At 37.9% G+C, this 15,415-nt stretch overlaps 1 protein-coding gene across 7 annotated transcripts in view; it reads right to left on the minus strand.

Annotated features, from left to right (window-relative positions):
* Nucleotides 1-2,838: 2,838 nt before the first annotated feature.
* abhd18 (abhydrolase domain containing 18) overlaps nucleotides 2,839-15,415 on the minus strand; it is a 31,816-nt gene continuing 19,239 nt past the window's right edge. The window contains exons 11-14 of one of the 7 annotated variants that reach the window (XR_012389500.1): nucleotides 12,420-12,560; nucleotides 10,625-10,828; nucleotides 4,030-4,192; nucleotides 2,839-3,672 (exon numbers count right to left, since the gene is read on the minus strand). Coding sequence is in view for 1 of the 7 variants with exons in the window: in NM_001013347.2 (NP_001013365.2) it covers nucleotides 3,618-3,672; nucleotides 4,030-4,192; nucleotides 10,625-10,828; nucleotides 12,420-12,564 (567 nt within the window). In the remaining 6 variants the exon portion in view is untranslated. 7 annotated transcript variants of the gene reach the window in all.

The following is a 15,415-nucleotide window of genomic DNA, read 5'->3' on the forward strand; positions in this document are numbered from 1 at the left end:
TGTAGCATACTTGTGGATTTACATTGTTGGTTTCTTTTGTAGTCTGACTGTAGCATACTTGTGGATTTACATTGTTGGTTTTTATTGTAGTCTGACTGTAGCCTACTTGTGGATTTACATTGTTGGTTTCTACTGTAGTCTGACTGTATTTGTGGATTTACATTGTTGGTTTCTTTTGTAGTCTGACTGTAGCATACTTGTGGATTTACATTGTTGGTTTCTTTTGTAGTCTGACTGTAGTCTACTTGTGGATTTACATTGTTGGTTTTTATTGTAGTCTGACTGTAGCCTACTTGTGGATTTACATTGTTGGTTTCTACTGTAGTCTGACTGTATTTGTGGATTTACATTGTTGGTTTCTATTGTAGTCTAATTGTAGCCTACTTGTGCATTTAGTGTTGGTTTTTACGGTAGTCTGACTGTATTTGTAGATTCAGTGTTTGTTTATATTGTAGTCTGACTGTATTTGTGTATTCAGTGTTTATGTTTATACTGTAGTCTGAGTGATTGTACTTGTGCATTTATAGTGTTTTATACTTTAGTCTGGCTGTGAATTTTCAGTGTTGATGTTTCTACTGTAGTCTGACTGTATTTGTGGATTTACAGTGTTTGTCTCTTCTGTAATCTGATTTTAGCCTACCTGTGGATTTACATTGTTTCTTTTGTAGTCTGACTGTAGCATACTTGTGGATTTACATTGTTGGTTTTTATTGTAGTCTGACTGTAGCCTACTTGTGGATTTGTTGGTTTCTACTGTAGTCTGACTGTAATCTACTTGTGGATTTACATTGTTGGTTTCTTTTGTAGTCTGACTGTAGCCTACTTGTGGATTTACATTGTTGGTTTTTATTGTAGTCTGACTGTAGCATACTTGTGGATTTACATTGTTGGTTTCTTTTGTAGTCTGACTGTAGCATACTTGTGGATTTACATTGTTGGTTTTTATTGTAGTCTGACTGTAGCCTACTTGTGGATTTACATTGTTGGTTTCTACTGTAGTCTGACTGTATTTGTGGATTTACATTGTTGGTTTCTTTTGTAGTCTGACTGTAGCATACTTGTGGATTTACATTGTTGGTTTCTTTTGTAGTCTGACTGTAGTCTACTTGTGGATTTACATTGTTGGTTTTTATTGTAGTCTGACTGTAGCCTACTTGTGGATTTACATTGTTGGTTTCTACTGTAGTCTGACTGTATTTGTGGATTTACATTGTTGGTTTCTATTGTAGTCTAATTGTAGCCTACTTGTGCATTTAGTGTTGGTTTTTACGGTAGTCTGACTGTATTTGTAGATTCAGTGTTTGTTTATATTGTAGTCTGACTGTATTTGTGTATTCAGTGTTTATGTTTATACTGTAGTCTGAGTGATTGTACTTGTGCATTTATAGTGTTTTATACTTTAGTCTGGCTGTGAATTTTCAGTGTTGATGTTTCTACTGTAGTCTGACTGTATTTGTGGATTTACAGTGTTTGTCTCTTCTGTAATCTGATTTTAGCCTACCTGTGGATTTACATTGTTAGTTTCTATTGTAGTCTGACTGTAGCCTACTTAAAATGTTTGTTTCTATTGTAGTCTGTAATTGTGGATTTACAAGTGTTGTTTTTTCTACTGTAGTCTGAATGATTGTACCTGTGCATTTATAGTGTTTGTTTATACTGTAGTCTGGCTGTGAATTTACAGTGTTGTTTTTTTTTCTGTAGTCTGACTGTACTTGTGGATTTATTGTTTATGTTTCTACTGTAGTCTAAGCGATTGTACTTTTGCATTTATAGTGTTTGTTTTTATTATAGTCTGACTGTAGCCTACTTGTGGATTTACACTGCTGGTTTCCTCTGTAGTCTGACTGTAGCCTACTTGTTTACAGTGCTTTTATTGTAGTTTGACTGTATTTGTGGATTTGCAGTGTTGATGTTTCTACTGTAGTCTAAGTGATTGTACTTGTTCATTTGTATAATTTGTTTTTATGGTTGTCTGATTGTTTTTGTGACTATACTCTGCATTAAGTGTTAATGTTTCTATTGTATCTGTATTTGTGCATTTACAGTGTGGACGTTTCTATTGTAGTTTGACTGTATTCGTGGATTTACGGTGTGGATGTTCCTACAGCCCACAGTCCACAGAGTGACTGTACTAGGTTTACAGTATTGTTAGCACTGTAGTCTGAGCATCTAAACTTGTTTAGTGCTAATGTTTATATATATGTATATATATATATGTATATATATATATATATATATATATATATATATATATATATATATATATATATATATATATATATATATATATATATATATAGTTGAAACCAGAAGTTTACATACACTGTATATAACCATTGCACATAACCATTTAAAAAAAAGTCAGGTGTTATTGTGACTAAGTTAGGATTGTGTTTCTGTTCTGCTTAATAGCAGAATAATGAGAGAGATGTGTTTAGAGAAATTGTTATAACTCTTCTTGAAAGTCAAGTTTACACACAATAAGATTATTCTGCCTCTGGAAAAGCTCAGATGATGATGTCGAGGTTTTGGAGGTTTCTGATTGGCTAATTGACAACATTTGAGTTAATGTGAGGCACAACTGTAGAATAGTGTTGAAGGAAAAGCTCAAACACACTGCTTCCTTGTGTGACAACATGAGAAAATCAACAAGCCAGAATCAACAACAAAGCCAGATTAAAATGAACTAAATGACACTGGAGAAAAGATTTACTACAGATTGTTTCTACTGTAATCTGTGGCTGTTCTTTGATTTTACAGTGTTGTTTATAAGGTAGATGTTATTAATTTACTCTGCACATCCTCATCCAAATTTAAAAAAAAATTGACATCTCAATATTTAAGATTTTCCTTTTATTTTAGAGTGGAGAAACGAATGGCTCATGATGAATACACTGACAGATCAGATAAAGTGACAGAATAAATTCTTAATACATCTTTTATTACACTATGATTGTTAGTTTTTACAGTAGTGTTTGGCAGTGATTAGGATTTAAGTGATTAAAACACATGCAGAACTGATTTCCAAGAATGCAGTTCATAGAAAATGTATATTTTTAAATTGTTTTCATGTCTATTTCTTGCCCTCGGCACCCAAATCTAGTTTCCCTTTAGTTACTTTAAAGATTTCTCAATTGCACTTTAATTTGTTGAACATTAAATATCTCTGCAATATTTAAAAAATAGCATGGCTTTGATGAGGCCATTTTTGTTGATGCATAAAAAAGTTGCTCTAAAAAAGGTTGAATATTCAATGATAGTGGAACAACAATACAGATGGCGACAGCTGAAATGCATTTATCCAACAATTCAAAATATGATGTTTTCAGAGATCTGCTTCACGAGGAGGTTTAAAGACACCAGGATGAGTGAATGATGATTTGGAGGCACATCTTTGGTTTAGTGAAGTACTTTTCAGTCATGATGATTAAAGGCATTGAGGTCAGGAAGACAAGCATCTGTTACTGTTGGCTTCAGTCATTGAGTTTTACACACTTTTTCCTTTCGGTAGCACCAGGTCTTCTGTAAAAATCACGTTCATCATATTCAGGGTTTCTCTCTCCACGTCATACTTTCAAAATGCATCTTGCTGGTACTTGGTACCACAAAATCCACGGCTATAAGCTGGAATACTTGTGAAGAAACCGCTCGTAGGCATCGTAAATGGCTTGTCTGAAAGTCAACAATCACAGATTAAATTAAAATGTTTCTGCGCTTATTTAAACAGTGGAGATCATACAGTTACTATCAACCAACATGTCACAGTTTAAAGGGATAGTTCACCCAAAACTTTGAATTCTGTCATCATTTACTAATAACAATAATAATAATAATAATAATAAAACATTTTATTGTTAAATAGACATTTTATTTGAAAATATACACAGCAATAGTCGAATTTACATCATGTTTGAAGCTTTAATTGTAATTGCAAGGGGGTGAATATAACCAGGAAAATGGTCTAAAATATCTCCTACTGTAAATCAGTAAATATGACAGAATATTCGCTTATAGACATTATATGCTCACCGAAACAGTCCTTGTTTGAAGAGGTAAGCGCTGATGTGTCCTCCGTTGAGGTATCGGACCTCGCAGCCGGGCCAGATCTCCTGTAAACTGCGGACTCCAGTGCGGGGAACATACGCGTCTTCCTTTGCCTGGACTATAATGATCAGACTGGGATCTACAGGCACTGCAAAACAAGGGAATGTGTGCAAATGGAAACAAAAAGAACAAGCCTATTGGTAAGTCTGTCACATTAATCAATATATGGACTTATCACACGACACATGGACATGACCTCAGTCATTTCTGGTGATGCGATATATAATCGCCCATACATACAACATCAGTCCTACCAACATTTCAGCTGATTGTGCAACATCTCGATCTCTAGTGGAGGTGTCAGTGTCAGTATGGTTTAAAACACTGTAGTATTTACAGGCCCGTAGCCAGCCTGGTGTAAGGGGTGGTTCTTTTTTTCTCGAAAAATGACCTTTTTGCAGTTATATGCCTCTGTTTCTATTTAACTATGAGATTTAAATACTGCATTTTTTAGATTTTTTTGCTGGATTAGCTAGTCAGATGTCATCATAACCACACTTTTTGATGTACTAAAAATATTTCCTAAAAATTGCAGTTAAAAAAATTCAAACAAGACTCATTTTTAAAATACAAATTTATTACATCATATGTCATTAGGAAAAATAGCAATCTGTTAAAGTTTTAAAGTAAAAAAACTATCATTTATTAGACAAAAAACAAACTGGCCAGCACATTCAACTGTCCTCAGTCACATTTTGGCCAGTTCAATAAAAAATAATAATCAAAACATAACAATAATAATAATAATAATAATAATAATACAGTAATAATTTATTCTTCAGATTTTTTCTAGCCTCTTTGGTTAAAAAAAAGCCTTTTTTGATGGATTATTTGCATTATTTATGGTGGCATAGCAGTCAAAATAGGATGAAAATAGGACAAATGAGCTCATTTGGGACAAATTCTGGACCTTTGTCAGTGAGGGGTGGGTCTTCCGAACCAACCGAACCCCCCTGGCTACAGGTCTGAAAAGTTAGAACATGTTTTATGCTGATAGTAAACATGTTTTAAAATAATTTTGGCTGTAAATGCGCACCTACATGTGTTTCAGGCGCAGGTCAGATTTTCTCCAGGTCATTTATTTAGTTTATATTAATTTTGTCCAAAAAACTGATAATACCTATCCAGCTTCATCTGTAATGCATCGCAAATCCCCTGAGGAGTCCGCTTGCCATTAAAGCCTTCATCGGGCAGTTATTTAAAAAATGTCAGAACTAGGGAAAGGGAGATCATGTACTGGACAAGTCAATAAATATACAGGATGTTCAGGCTAATGCGGCCAGTTAGCCTAGAGCACAGGTGTCAAACTCAGTTCCTGGAGGGCCGCAGCTCTGCACAGTTTAGTTCCAACCCTAATTAAACACACCTGATCAAACTAATCGAGTCCTTCAGGCTTGTTTGAAACCTACAGGTAAGTGTGTTGGAGCAGGGTTGGAACTAAACTGTGCAGGGCTTCGGCCCTCCAGGAATTGAGTTTGACACCCCTGGCCTAGAACCTCAGATTTTCATCTGTTAGGAAGTATGTCACTTACCTGTTTGGCAGTCTTTATGAACATATATGTTTAATAGTTTGTGATAATGACGCCGATGCCTGTCTTTTCTGCCTTCTTGCTCTTTTCGATCAACAGCGTAACTCACCATGGATGTCGCATCAAAGATTCAAATGTGACCACTCAGTGGGTTATGTCACGTGACTCGCGTCACATTAATGTGGCTTTGAGGCTCTATGGGATTCGAATTACTGGCCAGAGTTATTTAAAATTACACTTTATTACAATATATATTGAATATAAATATATTATATTACTTGTATAATAAATATATTATATTAAATTACATAAAATAATTAAAAGGACAAATTCTGGACCTTTTGGCCGTGGGGGGTGGTTTGTTCGAACCACCCAAACCCCCCCTGGCTAAGGGCATGATTTACTATAATTGACTATGGTATTTTCTCATGTGGGTGTCTGACAGCTGAGATAGATCAGGCAGCAGATTTCACAGCCTCTGTTACTCTTCATCTTGTTAACATTTATTATTGTTTATTTAGGATATGCGTTTTCACATTCTGACTCCAATGCCTGATTATTAAACTGTTAAAATGGCTATAATTAAATTAAATATTTTTCAGAATTAAACTTGATGTGTTTTCTGGCAGAGTGTTCTTGTATTGTGATGATGTTATATTCTCATTCTGGCATAAGTAGTTGACATAGTGGCATAGTTTATCGCGATACATTTTGGTCCCATATACATCATACAACAAAAAATAGATATGGTGACAGGCCTCTGCTAGAGCTGCTAGAGTATGGGGAAAATCATAATCAAATTATTTCGATCAATATGTGCTTTTATATCAACTTAAGCCTGAAATTATTCATAGCCCTAGCGAATACTGACTTTTATTCAATCAGCAAGTTGTGTTTGTGTTTGACTGGAAATGCCACAGGCTGCCAGAAACGCAGGAGAGCCTGGTGATGCGACATTAATTGTTTTATACTGAAACTTTCCTTCTAAAAGCGCGTCCTTGGTCTTATCCAAATTTCTGTGCACGTTAAACACACTGGCCGCCAGGGCAAACGGCAATCACGCCGCCCTCAAACCGAAAGGGAACGGTTCGCGGATAAAAGTGAGGACCGTGAGGGAGGGGGTGGGTGTAGCGGATGAAGTGAAGACCGGGGGGTTTCCTCACTATACTGCTGCCCAAAACGGCCGCCTAGGTTGCATCTATGCACGTGCCGGCCCTGAACACACAACGGCCACAACAGGAAATAAAAAAAACTTTTTTTTACGTGTTAAATATTTAAAATTAATCATGTGCGTTAACGCGATAATTTTGAAAGCCTTAATATATATATATATATATATATATATATATAAATAAATATTTATATACGTATATATATATATATACATATACACGTGTATATATATATATATATATATATATATATATATATATATATATATATATATATATATATATATATATATATATATACGTATATATTAAGGGTGTCACGATCCTCCAAATCCTCGTTTCGATTACATTTTTGATTCTAAAGGCACGATTCGATTTTCGATTATGAATAAATAATTGATTAATGACCAATTAATTATTTGTAGCCTACCGTTTAAACTACCTGACCTACCTGGTCTTTGTTTTACCCATAAACAAATCATACAGTAAATGAATAAAGGCAAGACACACACATAATTACCACCTGTCAATCACTTTTTCTGCGGGACTCGTGAATAGGCAGTGATCTGTGTCGTTATAATGGCGTCGGTAAAAAAGACACACAACCAACAGGAACCAGCCAACAGTATCTGAGGTGTTCGCTAAAATGACTAAGTACAAGTGAGTGAAAGATTGAAGCAGTCCTCTGACTGCCTGGACCTGCTGTCTCGAGCGCATGGCTGTGTGTGCGTCTGTGTGTGTGTGGTCACGTGATGTGCATTTTCAGAGGTAGAGAGGAAGGAGGGCTGCTCAGAAATGCTACAATTAAAAACAAAGACAGTGTAAACAGGGCCTGAGTGTGAACTTTTCGCCAGCGGATTTGCAACGGGGGCGGGCGGAGGATCGCGATGCCGGTGTTGTCTATCGGACGAACCGTACGTAATACGTACATAGCAGAGCTTGCAAAACTGTGTTTTTTTGTCGACAACACGAACGTTGTCAACATAACTCACTGGAAATCCAAAATGCTTCCACACCGGCGACTTCATTGAAAGAGGAGAGGGTTTAAGCTCTGTCGACGGGTCTCCTGCGTCTGCAGTTTAACAAACACTTCAACAAGCCTGTTTTTTCCCACTTGGCAAGCCAAGCTGACGTGACATGGGGGCGTGGCAGCATCGACGATTCTATTTTTTGATTCGATAATCGAAATTGAGCATAAATTTCGATCGATTTCGATTAAAAATCGAAATCGTGACACCCCTAGTATATATATATACTACATATATATACACATTTATTTTTTTATTATTATTTTTTTTTTTTATTAATAATTTTTTTTTTCTAAATTTAACATTGCACTGGTGTTTATGTTCAATTATTTCACTTTTAAGGGAATTAAAAAGGAACTTATTCTTCCTAGAAAAAAAAGTCAAATTATTGAACCTACTTTTCTAAATTTGGAGAAAATTTCAGACGTCACTTAGTGCTTTTTGCATTTGAACTCTTCACATATGGTTTAGTATTTTGTTTTGTCTTAATTATTTTGATCTATATACAATCAAGCTTTTATATACAACTATATACAATCAAAATATATATTTAAAGCTTTGATTGTGATTGTATATATATATATATATATATATATATATATATATATATATATATATATACACACACAATCATAATCAAAATTTTAAATATATATTTTGATTGTATATAGTTGTATATAAAAGCTTGATAAATATATGATATATATATATATATATATATATATATATATATCTATATTAGGGATGGGAAGATTAACCGATATGTATCGATACGCGGTCATGCGCGTGCACGATGCGAGTGCATCGGTAGAGCAGCAGAGGATGAATGAAATTTTGGAAGCAAATCGAGATGCATCGGTTTTTGCGAGATGCATCGATTTTTCCGAGATACAGCTTATATTTTTAATATAGAATGTATTTTTTATTTATTAACAAGTGTTGTCAACCTGTTTTTGGCGCATAATTTAATCGACCTACATAAAGTAAACCTTAGCAACGGACTTGCGGATGTGTACACTTACACTACAACTCAGTGTATCAGGTGTGCGGATGAAGCTAGTGGAGCGCCCTCAGAAAGCGCGAGAAGCAAAACAAACATTTTATTCCTCACTGAGTTTTAAATCTAAAGTATGGCAACATTATGGATTTAAGGATGGACGACATGACAGGACAGATGCAATTTGCAAAATGTGCCGCGCATCTGTAAAATACACGGGCAGTACGACTAATCTGAAATCTCACTTGAAGCGGCGCCTCGGTGTTGTTGTGAAAGCATCTTCCAGTGTTCCTGCATCCCCGGCTTTCACACTGCTTCAACTGTAGCTACCAGCTCCAAAAGTGGTGAGAAAAGCATTGAAAGTTTTCTCCATGCGCAACAGTTCTGCTCGCTCTACGCCAATAACGAATGTTGCTGCATTGTTCATCTGCAAAGATATTCAGCCTAGTGTCACGGAGAACGAAGGTTTTAAACACCTCCTCCTGTTAATTTGTATTTAATTATATTTTTATTAGCCTGTTGTTTACAGTGACAGTGATGTTTCAAAGCAGCATAACACTGCTAGTTCACCACCTTAAGTTTTGAATATTCAGTGGCAAAATATCTTTGTAAAACTTGTTTTCATAGTTGAAAAGTTATATCACAATTCTTGTTGTGCAATGATAAACCTTTATGTTGAAAGAGTGCAAATATATATATTTTAATATATATTGCACTTATACATTCTGTTTATCTTGAAAATACTTAAATAATATGTGCTATATGTTCTAAAATGGCCCTCTACTGTAAACTGACACTCTGGCTCTGAGAGAAAAGCCAGTTTGTAAAAAAAGTCTTGGTTTTGCTTGGTTAATAAATAATCAAACTCATTCAATGGCACAGCATCCTCTTTCACATCATCTCATAAACTTGATCTAATTAGTTAGTGCTGAAATATCGCATCGTATCGTGATATGGGTGTGAATCGTATCGTGTTGCATCGCAATATGTCACAAATGTATCGCTAATATATCGGATCGTATTCTTTGTATCGAGATGCGTATCGGATCGGCATTATAGCTTAGATGCCCAACCCTAATATATATATATATATATATATGATTTCATCTCTGTTATTCACAGATGATGTTGTTCTGTTGGCTTCATCAAACATGGACCTTCAGCATGCATTTGGGCGGTTTGCTGCCGTGTGTCACGCGGCTGGGATGAGAATCAGCACCTTCAAGTCCAAAGCCATGGTGCTCCACCGGAAAAAGGTGGTTTGCCATCTCCAGGTTGGAGAAAAGTCCTTACCCCAGGTGGAGGAGGTCAAGTATCTTGGGGTTTTGTTTACAAGAGAGGAAAGGATGGAGTGTGAGATTGACAGGCGGATTGATGCCGCGGCAGCAGAAATGCGGTAGATGAACCGGTCTGTTGTGGTAAAGAAGGAGCTGAGCCGAAAGGCAAAGCTTTCAATTTACCGGTCAATCTATCTATCATGTATATAAGCGAAAGTTCACCCCAAATTTTTTATTCTGCCATAACATACTCATATCATTCAAACCTGTATATTTACTGCAGAAAAGCATAGTATATTTTCTAAACAATGTTGGACATCAGTGTGCATTGACTTCCATGGTGTTTGATATTCCTAAAATAAGTGTAAATGCCCACCGAGTTTCAACATTCTTCAAATCATCTTCATTTGAAACTCTAAGACTTGGAACTGCTTGAGTAAATGCTGAGTGAATGTTTGTTTTCGGGTGAACTGTCCCTTTAAGCCAAACCCCATCAGAGATAAAAGCACCTGCGTACCTGAAAAGTTGGCGATGTGTGTGCATTCATCCATTACGCCCTTCATGAAGCAGAGAGACTCGCGCTGCAGTGACTGCCGCTGTCCCGATCCGCAGGCGATGCTCTTAGCGTGTAGCATGTCTAAATGTGGAGCGCTGCTGCTAACGGCGGACAGCATCTGATCCAGACCATCCCGCTCCCGCCGACCCATCAGCACAGACGAGTCTGAAACGAGGAGACTTCAGTCAAACAAACCTAGTGCTCAAAAACATTTCATGACCTGGAATAAAGTTAGAGCAAAGTCACAGCTAGAAGGTCGCAGGTTTGAGTCCCGACTGGGTCATTTGATGTTTCTGTGTGGAGTTTGCATGTTCCCCCTGTGTTGGCGTGGGTGTGCTCCGGTTTCCCCCACAGTCCAAACACATGCGCTATAAGGGAACTGATCAACTAAATTGTTCATAGTATACAAGTGTGCATGTGAATGAGTGTGCATGGGTGTTTCCCAGTACTTGGTTGCAGCTGAAAGGTCATCTGTTGTTTAAAACATGTGCTAGAGTAGGATTACATTTGAGTACAGTGAACTCATCGTCATGTTCAAGAAAGCAGTCTGAGATGATTGAGCTTTATGACATGCTGCGTTATCCTGCTGGAAGTAGCCATCAGAAGATGGAGACACTGTGCTCATAAAGGGATGGACATGGTCAGCAGCAATACTCAGGTAGGCTGTGGCGTTGATGCTCAATTGGTACTAATGGACCCAAAGAAAATCTCCCCCACACCATTACACCACCACCACCAGCCTGAACCGCTGATACAAGGCAGGATGATCCATGCTTTCATGTTGTTGAGGCCAAATTGTGAGCCGAGCATCTGAATGTGTCAGCAGAAATGGAGACTCATCAGAGCAGCAACGTTTCTCCAATCTTCTATTGTCCAGTTTTGGTGAGTCTGTGTGAATTGTAGCCTCAGTTTCCTGTTCTTAGCTGACAGGAGCGGCACCCGGTGTGCTCTTCTGCTGCTGTAGCCCATCCGCCTCAAGGTTGGACGTGTTGTGTGTTCAGAGATGCTCTTCTGCAGAGCTCGGTTGTAGCGAGTGCTTATTTGAGTTACTGTTGCCTTTCTATCAGCTGGAACCAGTCTGGCCATTCTCCTCTGGCCTCTGGCCTCATCAACAAGGCATTTGCGCCCACAGAACTGCCGCTCACTGGATATTTCCTCTTTGTCAGAGCATTCTCTGTAGACCCTAGAGATGGTTGTGCATGAAAATCCCAGTAGATCAGCAGTTTCTGAAATACTCAGAGCAGCCAATCTGGCACCAACAACCATGCCACGTTCAAAGTCACTTAAATCCCCTTCCTTCCCCATTCTGATGCTCGCTCTGAACTGTAGCAGATCGTCTTGACCATGTCTACATGCCTAAATGCATTGAGCTGCTGCCATCTGGCTGATTAGAAATTTGCATTAACGAGCAGTGAAAAGTGTACCTAATAAAGTGGCCGGTAGACGTATTTTCTCTATATAAACATAACTGTTTCTTATTTTTTTTTACTTTTCTTAATTTTTTTAAGTTGCATTTGTGTGGTTTTGTTTTCAGTGACTGTTTATTTTATATCAAGTGTTTTACATAAGAGCTCATGTAAGCTGTGCAAAACCTCAACTTTACACTGCATGAATTTACACTAAAACTGAAAATACATAAAGGCAAAACACAGAAATGTGTTCACAACGTTAAAAACTCAACTAAAGCTACTAAAAACATCAACTGAAATTCAAAATCAAAATAAAAATGAATTAAAAAATGCAAAACTATAATAACCTTGGTCTGAAGCGGGACGTCCAGAATAGGAGGAGCGCAGCGCCACCTGCTGCCCGCTCTGCAGAAGCTCCTGAGTCAAATCCAGACCATCAAAACTGCCTGGGGCATTTTTCACAAACTCCTGCCCCATGCGGAAAGAGTCTGTCTGAAACACAAGGGCGTATCGCTGAAAATGCTGCACCTTCAACATCTCATCTCACTGTCTGGGACCTTCAGTGTTTGTGTGCTGCAGGATCAAGCACACAAATCAGCCGTTTGATAAATAAATGCATTGACCCCTCACAGATCTCTCCTTTACATTAATATTTTCTACAGGATTTTCTACAATAATAACTCTGTGCATATACATCAGATTAGTCAGTCCCATATCATATTTTTTTAATGTCAGAAACACCAGCATTAACATTTCATTAATAAATATACAATTAAATATCACAAACAGATGAAAACAAATTCGATGACTTTTTTTTTTTTTTGTAGAATATTTTCAGGCGACACTTTGCTGAATATCTCCTTGAGTAAGTTGATTTCATTAAAAACCCTTCTGCAGTCACTAAAAGCAGGACAGTCCAATAGAAAGTGTTGTACAGTAGCAGGATTTTTGCAGAACAAACAGAGTGGGAACTTTAATCAAAAGCCATGGGTAGGCCCACACAGAATCTGTGCGCGCAGATTTTCCGCAGATTTCTGCAGATTTTTGCCTATCATTAATTCTGTTTATTTACTTAAGTAAATGTGTGTAAATCTATATTTATTCAGTTTTTAAATTAATTACAGTAATTCTATTGACTAATGTGAAATTGTTCATCTGATTTATGTACAATGCAGTTTGTACAGTAATATTTTCAGTCTTTTAGTAGAGATATTATATGAGAGACTTGCTTTTTTTACCAAATAAAGTGAATCTAATTGGTAGAGGTGTGAACCTATACTGGTCTCACGGTTCGGTTCGGTTACGATTATCATGCCATCGATTCGGTTCAATCCGATATCTCGGTGCATCACGGTGCATTGACGATGCTTTCCATATATAGTGTTATATTTTAGGGGGGAGGCTATAACAAGCTGTCTGTATAAACACACAGACACACAGCAACACACTGTCTCTCATTCAAACACATTCACAAACATAGCATCAAACAAACAAACACACACGCGCACACACACACACACACACAAACACACACACTTAAGCCCTTGCAACAGGGAGAGCTCGCGCTGAGCGGAGCAAAAAAACCGAAAAAAATAAGCACTTTGCCGACGGTCCCTTACAGAGAGCTCCTCTCAGCGCGAGCTCTGCCGGCTAAAGTAAACACAGACTGCGAGGGCTTAAACGGAGCAGTGCTCGTAATGTCAAGCGAAAAAAAGAAAGACAGCTGTGAAACATAACCAGCTTTGTCTTTCTGTAGGAAACACACTTTAGATCTTTTTAGGGTAAGAGGATTTTGAGTTATTGCCGTCTGTAACTGAATGTGTGTCAAGAATATCGAAAACAAAACCAACTGAAGCGCGCTCATTTCTGGCGCCCCACTGGATATACAGCGCCCTAAGCATTTGCCTATGGTGCCTATGCCACGGGCCGGCCCTGAGTTGACTGAGTGTTGTAAATACCGGCGCTCACCTCCCTCACGACAGAGCGCATAGGAGATAAATGACGTCACTACATAATAACCGGTTATGATTATTACTGAATCGATACCGAATTGTCCGCGTCTGCATCGCGGTGCACCAAAGAAACAATTAATTTTGACACCCCTACTAATTGGTTTCTCAATTTAAACATTAAAGTTGAAAATGATATAACTTTTTATTTCACATATTGAGGTTTTAGTTATGATACTTCCAAAATAATTATCCAAAAGACTTTCACCAAAATTATCCACAGAAATCCACAGATTCTGACCCTGGCCATGGGTTAACATCTGAGACATCTGGTAAAAATCGCTTGATTAATTCTAGCCTTAAAAAGTATTAAAATGACACCCAAATTAATATGCTGTAGGAAAATCAATCATCAATCATCATCATTTTCTTGTCGGCTTAGTCCCTTTATTAATCTGGGGTCGCCACGGCGGAATGAACCGCCAACTTATACAGCAAGTTTTTTACGCAGCAGATGCCCTTCCAGCCGCAACCCATCTCTGGGAAACATCCACACACACACACACACACATACACTACGGACAATTTAGCCTACCCAATTCACCTGTTCCGCATGTCTTTGGATTGTGGGGGAAACCGAAACACCCGGAGGAAACCCACGCGAAGGCAGGGAGAACATGCAAACTCCACACAGAGGTTGAGCCGAGGTTCGAACCAGCGACCTTCTTGCTGTGAGGCGACAGCACTACCTATTGCGCCACTGCCTCTTTCCCGTAGGAAAATATTAAATAATAAGTAATCCGCTGCGTAAAAACCTGCTGGATAAGTTGGCAGTTCATTCCGCTGTGGCGACCCCGAATTAATAAAGGGACTAAGCCGACAAAAAAATGAATGAATTGTAATAAAAATGAAAAATCAAAAGAAGCAATAAACAATCAAATTTAATTGAAATGTTGTAGTTTGTAATTTCTAATTGCAGTAACTTGTTTTTGAGGATAATTTTTTTGCCAAACGAGCAGACACATATGAATGTGGATGTAAATGTATAGATGAGAACATATTCACAAGATGACTCTTAGTTTCCAGATGAGTCTGTGTTACTGTAGGTTCACACCGAAAGCAGCGCGAGCGTCAAAGTAGCCGGAAGTCATTTATTTTCAATGAGAGCCGCCGGCGATAAGCAGCAAGGAGCAGCGGGCACGTCTTCACCAGTGTGGGCATCGAGGAGAGTTGAAATCAACTTACCTTTATGGTAATGACTATCACGTGGTTCGGTGGCAACCAATGAGAATGAAGAAGTCCACCGCTTGAGAGGAGTTCAGAGAACACAGACCTGTGAACTTTGGCTCCGACCACTGTTGTTGCCAAGGGTTCGATGATTGCGGTCGCCAGGT

Source organism: Danio rerio, chromosome 14 (assembly GCF_049306965.1).
Source record: "Danio rerio strain Tuebingen ecotype United States chromosome 14, GRCz12tu, whole genome shotgun sequence".
Lineage (NCBI taxonomy): Eukaryota > Metazoa > Chordata > Actinopteri > Cypriniformes > Danionidae > Danio > Danio rerio.